The sequence below is a fragment of the Camellia sinensis genome, chromosome 13, assembly GCF_055761805.1.
Source record: "Camellia sinensis isolate YWXY chromosome 13, ASM5576180v1, whole genome shotgun sequence".
Taxonomy (NCBI): domain Eukaryota; kingdom Viridiplantae; phylum Streptophyta; class Magnoliopsida; order Ericales; family Theaceae; genus Camellia; species Camellia sinensis.
This window is the reverse complement of record NC_138973.1, coordinates 123463857-123480556: the sequence shown is the minus strand read 5'-3', so window position 1 is coordinate 123480556 and position 16700 is coordinate 123463857. Positions and strand designations below refer to the sequence as shown.

Sequence of the window (16700 nt, the reverse complement as noted above, 5' to 3'; positions counted from 1 at the left end):
TATGTGATTATCAAGAAGGGTATTTCTGTGGATAAGGGTTATGCTTGTGATAGGATGTTCAAACTGAATGTTGAGATTAATAAACCATCTACCAATTCGGTTTATGTGTTGTCTTCTATTAATTTTTGGCATGCTCGCTTGTGTTATATTAACAGTAAATATGTGGGTATCATGAGTAGTTTAGGATTAATTCCTAAAGTGACAAAAAAATTTGAGAAATATGAAGTTTGCAGTAAAGAAAAAATTACCAAGAGGTCTCATGAAAGTGTTGAAAAAAACTTAAACCGGATGGAACTATAGATAAATATAAAGTGAGGTTTGTGCTAAAGGTTTTAAGCAACAAGTTGATCTTGATTTCTTTGATATTTTTTTGTCGGTTACTAGAGTTACATCCATTAGACTATGGATAGTAGTGGCTGCAATTCATGATTTAAAAATTCATCAAATGGATGTGAAAATAACATTTTTAAATGAAGATCTAGATAAGGAGATTTACATGCACCAACCCAAGGGCTTTGTGGAGCCTATCCAAGAAAGCAAGGTGTGTAAGCTAACTAAATCTCTTTATGGTTTAAAACAAGCTCTTAAACAGTGACATGAGAAATTTGATTATTGCATGCTTGAGAATGGCTATAAGACTAATGAATGTGATAAGTGCATATATTATAAAACTTGTGAGAATGCACATGTGATTATTAGCCTATATGTGGATGATCTACTTATCTTTGGCTATAATTTGCATATTATAAATGAGACTAAAAATATGCTTAATAGTCACTTTGATGTAAAAGATCTTGGTAAAGCCAATTTTATTTTGATAATTAAAATTACCAAGACTAATGATGTCATTTTTCTTGATCAGTCGCATTATGTTGAAATTTTTTTAAAGAAATATAACTTTCTAGACTATAAATATATTGCTACTTCTTTTTATGCAAGCATACATTTATCTGTTATAACAAATGAAAATGAAGTGATTAATCAAAAGGAATATGCTAACATGATTGGTAGTTTAAGATATGCTACTGACTGTATTAGACTTGACATTGCATATGCTGTTGGAGTACTTAGTAGATTTGCTAGCAAACCAAGTCGAGATCATTGGCTAGCCATGGAAAGAATTATGAGATATTTATCTGGTACCAAAAATTATGGTTTGTTTTATAACAAGTATCCTGCGGTACTTGAAGGATATAGTGATGCCGATTGGAACACTTTGTTAGGTGATTCTCTCTCTACCTCGGGTTTTATTTTTACCTTGGGTGGTGGTGCTATATGTTGGAAGTCTAAAAAATAGACTATAATTGCTAATTCTACAGTGGAAGCTGAGCTTATAACGTTAGCTTCAGCATGTGAGGAAGTGAATTGGTTGAGAGATTTGTTACATAAAATCCCTTTTTGGGAAAAACTAATTCTTTCTGTGTTAATTCATTGTGATAGCACTGCTACTGTTGGTAAAGTGAACAACCATTTTTATAATGGTAAATCTAGACCTATTCGAAGGAAACACAATAATGTAAGATCCTATTTGAGTAATAGCATCATAATTGTGAATTATGTAAAATCTTGTGATAATCTTGCGGATCCGTTAACCAAGGCCTTGGCGAGAGATAGGGTCTGGAATACATTGACAGTGATGGGTTTGAAGCCTATAAAATCATAAACCATGTATGAGGATACCCAACCTGGGGACTAAAGATCCTATAACTAGGTTCAATGAAAAGAACGAATCATATGGGGGTTGGAAAAAAATGCACTCCTTAATATTTTGTTATCTATTCCTATGATGTAAGTGCATTTGTCTTGTAATGTTGGAGGGTTAAGTTTTTATACTCTTAGGCCATGTTTGTTTGGGTGGACATGAGCTTGGGATTGGACTAATAGTCCAATAAAATTATTAATCCGATGTTTGGTTAAACAATTGAAGTAGGGACTAATTATTTTAAACTTGACTATTAGTTAAGATAGGATACATAATCCAACGAATTCGTAGTCCTAGGACTATTAGTCATGGGAATACTAATCCAGTCTGCCCAAACAAACATGGCCTTAGGGTGTATTTGTTTTGAAGGATTAGGGGGTGGGATTGGACTATTAGTCCCACCGGACTAATAGTCCATTGTTTGTTTCATTTTTTTTGCTCTCAACTAATAGTCCCCCCGGACTATTAGTCCCATAAATATGGGACTATCATATCCCATGGAGGGGGTGGGATAGAAACTATGAGATTGGTATCCCATGAGATTATTTTGTGAAATGTCCATTTTACCCTCTATGCTATTACTTAGCAAACAATTAAAAAATGATAAAATAGTCTTTTGAACATTTATAAATTATTTTTTTATTGTTGTTAATTTAAAATTATATATTAAATAAAAAATTTAAATTATAAATTAAATTTAATTAAAAATAATAAATGATAAATTATGGCCTTATAAATTAAATTTTTTTAGTGCTGTTAAAAAATTAAATTTACATATTAAATTAAAAAAAAATTAGTGTTGTTAATTTAAAATTATATATTAAATAAAAAATATAAATTATAAATTAAATTTATTTAAAAATAATAAATTATAAATTATGGCCTTATAAATTAAATTTTCAAAAAATTTAATTTATAAATTAAATAAAATTATTTTTTATTGTCGTTAATTTAAAATTATATATTAAATAAAAAATATAAATTATAAATTTAATTTAATTGAAAATAATAAATTAAAATAATTAAAATATTGTGCAAAAAATAAAATAAAATAAATTTTTATTTAATCTAGCTAAAAATAATTAAAATATTAAAGCTATGTTTAATATTGTTATTACTTAGTAAATAATTGAAAAGGATAAAACAGTCATTTGAGCAATTATCCTTCTCTATAATATCCCAAACAAACATTGGATAACTAAAAATAATCCAATCAAGACATCTAATCTCATAACTAAACAAAAATAGGATACAAATTTAGTCCAACCAAATAGTCCCGAGACAATGTAAGTCAGGACTAATAGTCCGATGGATTACAATCCTCCCTTATTCAGTCCGTCCAAACAAAAACACCCTTAATGAAATTCTATAGTTCTTGTTGAGTGGGGTGTGTAAATTACAGGAACATCCTTGACAGATTTTACCTCTGTGAGCATGAAAGTGGGGTTGCTTTCTATGAGAACATGACTTATTCTCAAATATATTCATGAAAACTAGGACAGGCACAAGGCCATAAAGTGTTGGCTATTAAAAGCTCATGTCAACACCTGTATTATTATGTGTGAACAGTAATACTTTATTTCCTCTAAATAGTCATAGTTCAAGTCTGAGACCACTACTGACTCTAGAGTAGAGGTTGCTATTTTACTAATGAAGGTTCAATGCATAGCACACTTTCATGATGCATATCAGTCTATCTTTGTTTGGTAATCTTTCTTTTCCTTGTTGATATTAAAATGAGTGGAGGATTGTTGGGCTATTTTAATATCTTTAAGGAGATTAAGTCCACTGCGGTAGGAAGAACCCAAATACCGATGCAACAATCACTAAACTATGATTTGTCCCCTCCAAGATACAACTAGGCCCGGCCCTGAGGGTAGGCCGAAGAGGCCTGCGCCTTGGGCCCCCAGATTTGGGTTGAAAATAGGGCCCCAAAATATGATTTTATGTTTTAGATATATAAAAAAAATCCAAATACTATAAGCCTAATTGTATATGGGGCTAAAAAAAACAAAATATATCATGACAGATTAGAGGCCCAACTGACGTGGGCCCAAAAACAAGAAACACATTACATTTTATAATACCCACTGAGGCTAAGAACGTGGGTCACCGAAAGAAAATAAACATTAGAAAATTAGAAAATTTCTGGAAGTATATTAGAAAATTTCTGGAAGTATAAACATTAGAAATTTTCTGAAAATTAGAAAATTTGTTGATTTGTGATTATATAGAGTAGTCATGCCTCCTAGGAAGTATATTTTTGGATGTGAAAAAAGGAAAAAGAAGCAAAAATTAGAAAATTTTATTTAATCTCAATTGGGAGCGCTTGATAAATTTTTTTGGTAGCAAGAAACAAATAGAAAGTTCATGTTTGGTTGATGAAGAAGTTGTTGTAAGTAAATTTTTTTGTGACTACAAATAAATAAAAACGTTGTTGTAACTTATCACTTTATCCATCAACTTTTTTTTTTTTTAATGTAAGAAAGGCCCAATTTCCGAAGGTCGCCTTGGGCCCCTAAATCTCAGGGCCGACCCTGGATACAACACCCCGACCACTTGTCATATGGTTCAAGCCAATTCTGTATAAGATGGTGAACAGAAAGCTTCACAAAGAAAAAACATCCTTCTTTGGCTAGTAATCTCTCGAGTATAGAAAAACAGTTGGTGTAGAAAAGAGTAGATGAGAGGAACAATTTATAGGCCACTAGGACCTTACAAATTACACCAAAAAATTCATCAATAAAATATAATTCTTTTGGTATTTTTACCAACAATAGGCACAATTTCACATTCCTCAAATATATATATATATGTGTGTGTGTGTGTATGTGTGTGAAGCAGTTAGTCGTCTGGTAGGATATCCGGTCACTCTTATATAAACTGTGAACAATATATCACTACATGTACTGTAACAAAGCTTTCCTTCATTAAAAGACCAAATTTAAAATATATAAAAATATATGTATGATAAAAATAATCTCAATTAAAATTTCATTAGCCTTCTCTCCCATCACTTCACACTATTCTTGTAAATGGAAATAGTTAGAACAGTGAACCAAATCATACCCAAACTGAATCTTTTTTTTTTTTTTTAAGTTTTGGCTTTTGTCCAATTCTATAGGTGTCAATAGTTTAGTCTAGTTCTCAAAATTCCAAAATCATTAGGATAATTTGAATATATTTTAGAATTCATTAAAATTTTAAATCAAATTCGAACAACTCACTGCTTAGCTTGGATCGATTATATGTACAATAAAAAATCAAATCAAATTGATATAAACCTAGTATAAACACATTTTAAAATTCGTTAAATTTTCAAATCAAGTTTAAATATGAAAGACTTACGTATGACTCCTAATAGGTAGACCTAGGCCAAGTTTGGAAAGACTAAAAAAGTGCACTTTTTGTCTTTTTGGACTAAAAAATTGAGGTTGAAAATATGGATGTTTGGGTTAACTTTTTGACTTTTTATTGAAAAATGTATAATAAAAAATTGTAAAAATTGATTTGTAGGGAAAAATTTGAATTGGGAGTTGTGCAGCCGTAATTGTTGACTTTTTGTGAATAGTGTTAACTTTTTAGCTTTTTGAGTAACTTTTTGGCTTTTTGGCTTTTTTGGATCTTCCCAAACTTGCCCCTATTATCCAATAAGACATATGATAATTAATGATATTTTTCATCAAATACTATTAAAAACCGTCACTAATTATTAATTTTTAGCACCGTGTATTTAACCCCAACAGTGCAAAAGAAGTCATTTCTACAAGAAAAATGCCATATTGACCAATTGCATTTACCATTTAACACATAACACTCCATAATGCGTGTGACTAGGGAAAAAAAAAAAAAAATGCACATACAATATGTGTGCGACTCAAAAAAAAAAATATATATATAATATAAGAATAATGACAATTAAAAAAAAAAAGGCTCATATAATGTTTTGCTCAAGTGACGAGTTTCATTATTAAGCACAAGGCTATGGGTTCGAAACCTGTCATGCTCTTTGCATACCTTTTACAAAAACTCTAAATAAAGGGGTATTTTGGAAAAGAAAATTGTGAGACAAAAAATGTCAACACCACCAACAACCTTCACTTTATATATTACTATATTAGAATAGATATATGTAAGACCTGTTGTATCAATGCTAGTGAAATTGTATCAAGGACGGTAAAATGTGCCACATCACATATGATAAATGCACATAGTCAAACCAAATGTAAGTATAGCATTGTCGATACATCCAATCAATCAAAAGAACAACATGCCTAGTCGTTTGCAACAAAATGCAGAGCCAAAGATGATAATAGACTCCCAACTTGGCCAACTCCCAGCAACTTCACTGGACTTCTGTTAATCATCATTGCCTTCAAACAGTAGACCAGAAGAATTACAGAGATATTCACCCAAAAAAAGAATTACAGAGAATTCTTGATCCACTTTCAAACCCAAGCCCCTAAATCACAAGTCAGGAAAGAACAATTCCAAATATCATAGCCCCATTAGTTGTTCAATACTGAGGTAATAGTCCATCTGTCGAACAAAATGAATGCCGCAAAGAATCACACTAGCACCGGCTATGCAGAAACAGCCTAGTGGACTGAGATGTCAACAACATAATGGTGTCTACAATCTGGTCATTTACATAGAAGAATAAGAAGAACTGAGTATTAAGGGGTGAAGATTTTTTACAAAGAAACCTCACTGAGAATGGGGAAGATGACTAAAACAATATTAGTCTTAAATATGCTGGACAACCTAGCTGAAGGGGCAACAGGTTGCCCTCATAAAATCAACTTCCTAACACTTGGCATTACACTGTAGAAGTGCTCTTTCACCATGGGACAAAAGAAAAAGGGAAGACAGATATTGAACTAGCTTCAGCCAACACATGCATGCCTGTGCACACACACATAAACCCAAGCATGTGAGACTGAGGTAAACTCACACACAATTATATGGCCTGACCTACCATCAATTACCTTCTAAAACGAAATTGTATGTGCGCACACGATAACCTTATGTATGACGGTTCAAACGCATAGAAGCTACATCTTATCATAAAGAAAATTATATAAAATAAAACATGACAGTAACATTACATATAACTACGTATAAGAATTAGGTTTTCCTGGGAGGGTCCGTGTGATGCAAATTGCTGCAGCAATTTCAAATATATGCCACCAGAAGTTTGAAACATCATACAGGCTAACTCATGCTCGATCAAGATGATATCTGTATTCAATGAAAATACTTCCGAAATCACAACTCAATGTATCCTTTATGTCCTCGGATCAAATTCTTAATAGCCCTGAAATTCTTCAATATGGGACCGATGAACTGCCCAACAATCTGCACCAGATGAAAAATTAACTCCAAACAAATGCCTCATAATTTGCTCATCTACAAATAAATATTATACAAAAGGAAATACACCTCTACTTGAAAAACCAACTTCATAAACAGATTTCCTCCACTGATATCAAGGATTGGAACAGGCTTCCATATGCAACAACATATAATAAGTTACAATGAGCACATATGGTTCTGAAGTAACTAACTATAGATTCAAGTACTTAACGCTATAGTCATTAACAAAGAATTATGTAATATGCAGCAACTTGACTTAGACATGCCCTTAATTGCAATTTAAATCATGAAAGTGTCGGCCCTCCCTTTAGGCCATTTAGGTGTTTGCCTAAGACCTCCAACTTTCCTATGGCCCCAAAATTTTACCCTCTTCGATCTTTGTCCAAAGGCATGCTTAAAGCCTGTTTGGCAAAACTTATTTACTGCTCAAAAAGAAGCTACCTTAGAAATAGCATCTCAAAACAACAGATTGAGCAAAATAATAATAATAATAATAATAATAATAAGTGTTTGGTTTTAGTTTTCTAGAAATTGAGATTTTTGTTTTTCGTGTTTTTTTGTTTTTAGTGAATATTTTTAAAATTTTAATTTTTTTTTTTAAACTTTTTAAATGCACCTTACTTAGATGTATCTAAATAGTAAAATATTTGTGAAAAAATATTTTAAAAAATTAACAAAATACACAAAAATACAAAAAATGTACTGAATTTTCGTATTTTTTTTAATGTATTTTTAGTATTTAGTGAATTTTTTTTAAAAAAAAAAATCACAAATATTATACTTTTTAAGTGTATTTATGTTATGTGTGTCTAAAAATTAAAAAAAAAAAAAAACGCTTAAGCTCAAAGAGAGTGAAATCAAACAATGAAAATAAAAAAAATACAGAAAACGACAAAAGTAAAATTTTTTGAAAAGTTAATTCTAAAAACTGAAATCAAACAGAGTGAATAAAACTCAAAATAAGCTCAAAGAGCTAACATATTCAAGTATATTATTAATAAATGGAATTTTAAATTTTAAGCTAAATAAATTGCAAATAAGTTTTGCCAAACGAGACCTTAGTATAGTCTGGGACATGTTATCAAGCTCCAAAGCCAAAACAGAAGTTAGATTTTAGACAGAACTCACTCTGGAGTCAGAATATAACAAGGCCAGCACAACAAAGCACAAGTAAATACATTTTTATTTTATTTTCCTACTTTTCAACTAGTGCTGTATATAATTATTTTCTACATTAATCTTTTAGTTTGCATTAACTACTTGGATGAGATTATAACTTGTAACCTAAGTAGCTGTTATTTGTTGCAAGATTGAAACTAGAGATGCCGCTGTCGCTCAATACCTCCAGGACAACATCATCTCCGGAAAGGCCAAGTTCGACAACGTCAATTCCCGCTTTTCAGACAGCAGCTCTGCCAAGTGTGTCGGCGATTATGTAGTTGATGATTGACCCGTTAGTATTGATTTGGGTAAGGAGACATGGATTCCTCATTGCTAGGGTTTGAGATTGCTTTGTATTCGGGACTTCATTTGTATGGTTTGCTTGCTGAACAGAGGATGCTCGGCATCTTAAAATCCTAGAAAATGCTTAAGGAGAGAGAGATATTGTTGATGATTGACTCGGTAGTATTAATTTGGGTAAAGAGACATGGATTCCTCATTGCTAGGGTTTGAGATTGCTTTGTATTCAGGACTTCATTTGTATGGTTCGCTTGCTGAACAGAGGATGCTCAGCATGGGAGAGAGAGAGAGCAAATCAGCGAAGGTGTTCTTCAATGAATTTCATGACCAATTGGCCATTACGGATGCTCAACTCTCTACCAACAAGAGGCCGAATGTGCTTCCCCGCCGGTCTACACGTCTTTGGGGACACCCAAAGGGTTAAACGGATTTAGAGTCAGATGCTAGCACAACAAATCTGAGTGGTTTTGTATGGGAATCCTGGAGCTTCACATTTGGGAGTGACCAAGGGGAGTAGCGATATGGAGATCTCAACTGAGCAATTGTCAAAGAAGTAGGACATTGGAGCTACTCAGATATCCAATGTCTAGAACACACCAAATAGAGTGCTAATTGACCTTGAGCAGTGGCCAAATTTGGCCATTGTGTGTATCTAGTGAAATGGTGAAGTCAAGAAGTAAATCTAGCTAAGTGCTGATAATCTAAGGGGAGATGTAATGGGCACCGGGCAACAGAAAGATGATGAAAATGTGGGAGCTTGTAGACATGGAGCTTCAGTTAAATTAGATATGACAAGCACACAATCTGGCAGAGGGCATTGTATTGATAGTGATAGTGATACACTAGCTATGTCGGTTAAGTCTCCACAATCTTGGAGTTCTTTAGTTAAAGATGAGATTAACAAGGTATCAAAAGCCAAGTTCACAATTAACACTTATAATATTGAGAACCTAGTAGATGGCATGTATAATGTGCCTATAGAGCTCTTAAAAAGGCTTTTTCCACCGGAAAAATGCCTTAGTTGGAGATTTTATAACTCGTGATTAAACCGGACCAACCCATCACATCCAATCTCCAAACTAAGGAAAAACATTTTGACATGGTGAAAACTTCTAAAACCTAGAGACACATATAGAGCTTGTTAGGTAAAATATATTTGCAGTTTTAAAAAACAAACTTAAGAAAAAGATCTCGATTGTAGTTTCAAAATAGTTAATTTTTTGAGTTTATTTTGAGTTTTTAAGTTGAAATAACAAATAAGTTAAAAACTTTTTAAAGTATTATCTACTTAAAAAATTATTATAAATTGCATTGATCTCTCTTTCTTTTAGTAAGACATTCTCTAACTAGGGACTTAAGTTTTTCTTAACAAGCAAACTTTAGTAATCTACTTGAATACCCTTAAGACTATGTTTCTCTTTCAGCCATTCTCAAAGCTCAAGCTTAGAGCATCTCCAATAGTGTTAGAATTATTGGAGATATTCAACCTAAAATTAATTGGTATCAGGAAAAAGACTCTTTAGATTAGATTAACCAAGTCATGGGTAAAATCACCTTTGGCCATCACCTCTTGTGATAGCCAACCAACTCTACAATGAAAATTTACAATCCACTCATTGTAAAGAGCACTCTAGAAAATTGTAAGAACAATGCATTAGCCCCCATAAAATGTCACGCACACAAGCTCTTGGTAAGGAGTTTCCCGCAAGGGCACCACGGTTAATTCAAGGGTTTTCTCCCAAGGAATTGTTAGCACCAAAGAGGTTTTGATCCCTAAACTTTGGAGGGAGCACACCCTCAAGACCCAAGGCCTTGCTACTAGTGCCAATAAAAAAAAAAAAAAAAAAAAAAATTGTATCTAATAGGTGCAAAATGAATAGTAGCATTTGGGGATGCAAGAATTGCTCCAGCAAGATTACTTTCGTCATCGATAAATTGCATTCGTTCTTTCTTTGAATTAGTCTCGAAAATAGAAAGATTTCTTTACAACTAGAGCTAAGCCCTCTGTAAGGTACTGCCCTTGCCATGATTCTCTTATCTGGAATCGACCCCTTTTTCGCATGTCTGCTCTTTGTTGTCTTTTTTGGTGAATTGCTTTCATTGCATCTTTCAATATTTCCCCCACCGTCCTAGAATCTCTCTGAAATGGTCTATTGGGGGTTAATTCTAGTGAATATGAGTCATCGGGAGAATCTGCATCTCCTATTTCTTCCCCACTCTCTTGCCATTAGCTAGGTTTTAGTGTTTTCAAATATTCAAAGTCTAATGTTAAGGGCCTTGGTTCAAAAACATCATCCACAATTACATTTGTAGTTTTTTTTATCTACCCCAGCCACCGCTCAAGGGTACCTCTGCTTCCCACCTAAGCAAAATGGAGCAAATTCAGTTGTGGACCCGGGAGCAAATTCAGTTGCTTGTTTAATTAATGCCTTCAGGGAATTTGTCCTTGTTTTTATCATCGGTATTGGCTTACAAAATTTCCTTCAAAATGTACCTTTCTTTCCTTGTCTACCATTCTACCTATGTGCCTATCCCTTGATTCTAGATATGTGATGCCCATCCATCTAGTCCTTTTTTACCACTGCTTTACCATTATTGGTTTTTGTCCTTTAGTATGATCTCCTTGCATGCCTTGTGCAGTCATATGTTCACCTTCACAGTCAACAACATTGGCTATTGGTCATCCATCCAATTTTATGCAAATCTATCCAATTTGAAAGTGGATAGATATATCCAACCTAGTAGATGGCATGTATAATGTATCTATTGAGATATCTCAAGAAGGCTTTTCCCACTGGAAAAATTACTTTGTTGGATACGTCATTGATAAAAGATTCTCATTCCATTATGTAAGACTTGGGCAAAAAAGCTTTGAAAAAATTCTCTTGAGGATGTTGCCTCCATTGATAATGGTTTCTTCTTTTTAAAAATAAAAAGTGAAGAGGCTATGGACAAAATTTTGGGAGATGATCCCTATTACGATGGTGCTACATTGATTGTTGTTAAAAAATGGCAGTATGTGGTGAAGTTGTACAATGTTCCTTTGGAGCTTTAGACTGAAGATGCCTTGGGTTACATTGCTACATCGTTTGAACGTCTCTCTATTTGGATAATTCGGCTTTCAACAAAAGCATGACTTACTTTTGTGAGAGTATTTATTTTGGAGTGCCATCAAATATAGAAATTCCCAAGTCTTTCAAAACAAATCTAGGTTATTGTGATCCGTATGAGATTAGAGTTGAGGCTCCATAGAAACCTCTCAAGTGTGATGTTTGTAAGGCATTTGGTCATACCACTAATTTGTGCCCTCACAAACCAAAGACATTGAATCCTCCCTCTTACAAACAAGAGTGGAGAGTCAAAAAGACTAAAACATAAAATCCAACAAAGTAGGAAATGGTGAAGAAGAAAAACGGAAAAGATCGTGTGCAAGTTTCAGTAATAGAGATAAACGACGAGAGATGGACAAGGTGCTCCGCCCCTTCTATATTCAATGTCTTTGAAATCCTCAAATCTTGTGGAATGGTGAATCAAGTTCTAATCAAGAGTTGCCATGCCAAATGAATGAATAAGTAAATGATAGAGGGAGCCTATCTCCAAGTGAAATGGTTGAGAAGGTTGTTACCGCCAATAATGGGGAGGCTACTAAGGAGGAAGATAGAAAAAAAAAAAAAAAAAACTCAGAAGAGAAACTTCATAACCTGAGAAGTGCTAGTGATGAAGTTTGAATCCCTCTTTTATAACCTAGGCTCTAGAGTTGTGAGAGATGTTTTTATTTCCTCTCTAGGCTAGGTTTTTGTGTCCCTTGGTAGGAGTAGTTGGTCCTTTGACTGTGCTTTTGCTCCCTTTGGGATGTGTGCTGAGCTTCATTGTATATTTTTCTTTTTTTGATTACAAAATACTTAGCAAAAAAAACCCTACTAGGATGATTTCTGTTTGTCAATGGAGAGCCCCTACATTTCCCTATATGAAAATTACAAAGAAAGAAAAAAGTGGGCTTTTTATATATCACAAAAAGACAAAAGAAAAAAGCAGGCTATACTTCCAAAGCACTTGATGGACTAAGCACAAGGAATAGCTGGTCACAAAGTCTAGTCAATATTGATAGCCCCCCACCACCAAAAAAATAAAAAATAAAAACCCACTCAAGAACACATGCACTGATGTGTGTAAACCTATGAAGTACGGGTACTTCGAAAATGTTGCCATACTCGTACCGGATACTTATCAGGTACTGGTACTCGTACCGATAGGGCTGCATGCGTACCGGGTACTCGAAATACATACCAGGTATTTTTTATACATTCTTTGGCAGTTGGATACTCCATGGGTACTTCATGGGTACGAGATTGGTACATTGAGAGTACACTGTTATGGAACATTAGTGGAGATGTTTTTAATTTATTAGAGAGTACTGATTTACTTGAAATTGCAGATTCTTTATTTGATGTGCCAAAGATAAAAGACGTATTATTCAATGAAGAAGTTGATGGAAGTGAAAACTGAAGTTTCAAGTTTTCAAATTTCACTTTCCTTGCTTTTGGAATGAAACTTTATTTTGTAATTTCTCCTATTTAATGGCATTAAAATAGCTTATAGACTTTGCTTTGGTATTGGTATTATTGAACTATGATTTCTCTTTTGAATTTGTAATTTCTCTTATTAGTTTTGCTATTGAACTTTCATTTGTAGATTGAATCTCAAATTATAAATTACAAAAAAAAAAAAAAAAAAAAAAAAAAATTATTGATGTACCCCAACCGTAGCCGTATCTTTTTTTTTTTTTTAGGCTTTGCTGTATCGGCGTACCCATATCGTACCCATACCAATATCCGTACCCGCACCTGTGCTTCACAGGTGTACACTATGCATATCAAAATCATTAAGCACCATTACATACTTCAGAAACTAATTAAACATAAACTAGAAAGTCTATCATAAATTTCAAACACAATTCATTTCTACAAGATACTTGCAGTTTCTCCTTTCCAAGTTATAATCATTCTTGTAATTGTGCTAAACAAAAGTTATTTGGTAATACAGTTCCCAGGCTACAGCAGAGCAAGTGCTTGAGTGATTAAATGTGATGTTTTTGGAGCATTGCTTTAAATGATTGAAATAATACACACACATGCAGAGTTCAGACAAATATAACATTTAACCAACTGTAATAAGATCAACAATTTGATTAAGAACTTCAAACCACATGCATACACGGCTGCAGCCAGTGGAAATTGCTATCGGTATGACACTTTTATTGTTTCATTTATTTATTGATTACTGGCATCACCATACATAAATCAAAAACTAGTGCAGAATTATTCTCAAACAAAATCTATAAGCTCTCCGCAAGATTCAAGTTTATCCCAGAAACACTTGTCAATCTATGTAACTAAGTCAACAAATAATCCAGAGTATACATAAAATGCCTGACTTGAAACTGTCAAGAAAACATATAAAAGTATGAAAGGAAACAAATGTGGACCTTGGATCAAGTCATCAGGTCACCATCTCAAACTGTTTCAGTGAGTCACAATGTGGTGTTTCTCGTTCCAAGCCCCATTGGAAACGCCGTAGCTCAAGCTGACAATTGTGTGCAAGAACCGAAACATAATCTTTCTCCACCAGTCCATCAAACCTCACGCGTTCAGGGCTATTAGGAGGGTAATCCTGCTCAAACCTTGTTGACTTCACATAAAAATTAACACCCTTTTGCGTAGAAAGCCGATGTTCATAAGGATACGATCGGTAAAGTGCATACATGGGATCAGATGATGGCATAAAGTTGAAGAGCAGAATCAAAAGCACAGGCACTAACTGAATTAAAGTCCTAACCCATCCAGAAGACCCATTGTTGCCCATTCTCACACCCATCCCTGGACCAAAGCTAAAGGTACCGAATTGGGCAGACGTCGCAGGATGCATTCCGCCAAAGAAATTCCTAAATATCTCCTCAGCATCGATGTCAGCTTCATATAACCCATTAAACCCTTGTCCCGGACGCCTGGGGGCTCGTCTTTCGTACACCGGTTCATCTGACCCAACAAGATCATACTTTTTCCTACTCTCCTTATCACTCAAACACTGAAACGCCTTCGAAACAGACTTGAAGGCTTCCTCGGCACCCGGAGCAGTGTTCTTATCGGGATGAACCTTCAATGAAAGTTTTCGATAGGCCTTGCGAACATCATCAACAGTGCAACCCTTCGCTAGCCCCAATATCTCATAGTAATCCTTTTTCCTCTTAATCTCTCTCACAATCGAGATCTGTTCCTCAGTATAGGCCACCGAGGTAGTCGAAGCCGATGGTGAAGGCCCAGGTGCCGAAACCCTACTCCGAGCACCGGAATTGGTGTTATTGGTGTTATCCGAAACCTTTGATGAAGCTGATTGGTTGGTGGGTCCATCGCCAGAGGGATTCTGAAGCTTGGAGAGGAGAACATCGACGGAGAGAGACGGATCGAGACGACAAGCTTTGGCGATGAATTTGGAGGCACGGGTTCGATCACCGGCTTCGATAGCATCGCGGCCGATCTTCAAGCATTTCAATGCCTCGTCTTTGTTTCCTTCCATCTCAAAACAAACCCTAAAACTGAACTTGAAAAACTAACAATATCTATGTGTGTGTGTATATAATGATGGATTGGGGAGGGAATTTATGGGTTTGTGAATTGGGGAATTGAAAGTTAGGATGGAATGGGATTGGAAATCAGAGTTTTGGGTGGGTTGAAATCTAATTAGGGTTTGGGAGGGTGGGATTGGATTGGATTGGATTGGAATGAATTGGAATTGGATGGGATGTAAGGTTGATTCTAGATAGAGTCCCTCCCAGAAGAAGAGCCAATAGAAGATAGGACTCCAGACTGGTGGGGGCGTGAGAATTGTCGCAGGAAAAGTCCTCTATGGTTTTTGTCCAAACCGGTGGTGGTGTGAGAATTGTCGCTGGCAAAGTGCTCTCGCTCTCTCTCTCTCTCTCTCTCTCTCTCTAGTTTTTTGTTTTTTTAATTTGGAAGGATTATAAGTAACTGTGGTTTAAAATGATATAAATAAATATATTTTTTAAATTTTTATAGAATATGTATTAAGTTTGAAGTGATATATTAGAATCCGGATCCTCCTAGCGCGTCCCTGTCGCCCTCCAAAACGACGTCGTTTTGGAGGTTTTTTTTTTTTTTTTTTTTTTTTTCCTTTTCTTTTCTTCTTCTTCTTTCTCTCTCACTGATAACTCTCTCTCACTGCGGCGCATCCCTCTTTGGGTCTGTACCTTAGCTCTCATGGTGGTATAGTAAACAATTGGTGGACATAGCTAGAAAGCCATAGAATTCACAACCCCCTCTCTCTCTCTCTCTGAGGAGGAAATGCAGAGAAGAGGTTTTTAAGAACAAAAAGGCATCAAGTCAAGAAGCATTTGAAGGGAATATGATAACTTTTTTGTGACATGAGCATGAGATGAGGAATCTAGAAGAGGCCTACCTTTCCAATGCCTAAGGAAAAAAATTCAAGAAACAAAAGAAAAGGCTCCATCGGTGATGGTGAATAACCATGATCCGCCATTAGAGCTTGCTTACTTGTTGCTCTTGATCTCTTCCTCAACATCAGTCTTCTCTGTTCATACCTAAAACAAATCATCAAAACCAAAACCCATCAAATATTCATACACACATAGATAGATAGATATATAGATATAGATATATATATATAGAGAGAGAGAGAGAGACTACAGACCAGAAAAGAAATGGGACTTTAGCTAGAAACCGCCATGAATTTGCAAGACCCACCTTGGAGTTCTATCAAAGAATAAAACCCAGAAATCAAAAAAATCAGAATAGGCAACCATGAATTCGATCTCTATCTTAATCTAAAAAACTGTGACCTCCACAGAGTCGACTTTTTCCCCGATTTTCTCGCACTTTATTTCTCTAGTTTATCAGCAAGAAACCCATTCTCATTCCCAATCTCTCACAACCGACATGGGAGCAAAGCTATCGCCGAGTCATGATCAGTACTAGACACACACACACACACACAAATAAACACAAACAAACAAACAAAAATCGAAAAAAGGGGTTGTATTTTAATCTGCTTTTTCGGTTTGCTTTATACGGTTTTGTTTGTATCCTTCACTGCTAGTAATAATAATAATATTTCAGCAAAATTGGTT

The 16700-nt window shown here is 34.6% G+C and overlaps 1 protein-coding gene and 1 long non-coding RNA gene across 2 annotated transcripts; both read right to left on the bottom strand.

Annotated features, from left to right (window-relative positions):
• Positions 1-6763: 6763 nt before the first annotated feature.
• LOC114273584 (chaperone protein dnaJ 49) lies at positions 6764-15556 on the bottom strand. Its single transcript, XM_028215393.2, has 2 exons — positions 14025-15556; positions 6764-7060 (listed from the first exon to the last, which is right to left on the bottom strand). Exon 1 carries the CDS (start codon positions 15110-15112, stop codon positions 14039-14041), a length of 1074 nt encoding a protein of 357 aa, XP_028071194.2. The 5' UTR covers positions 15113-15556; the 3' UTR covers positions 6764-7060; positions 14025-14038.
• Positions 15557-15932: 376 nt separating this feature from the next.
• On the bottom strand, positions 15933-16393 carry LOC145806420 (uncharacterized). The gene is made up of 2 exons (XR_014349530.1): positions 16265-16393; positions 15933-16144 (listed from the first exon to the last, which is right to left on the bottom strand). It is a non-coding gene; the product is annotated as an uncharacterized LOC145806420 (long non-coding RNA).
• Between the last annotated feature and the right edge of the window lie 307 nt (positions 16394-16700).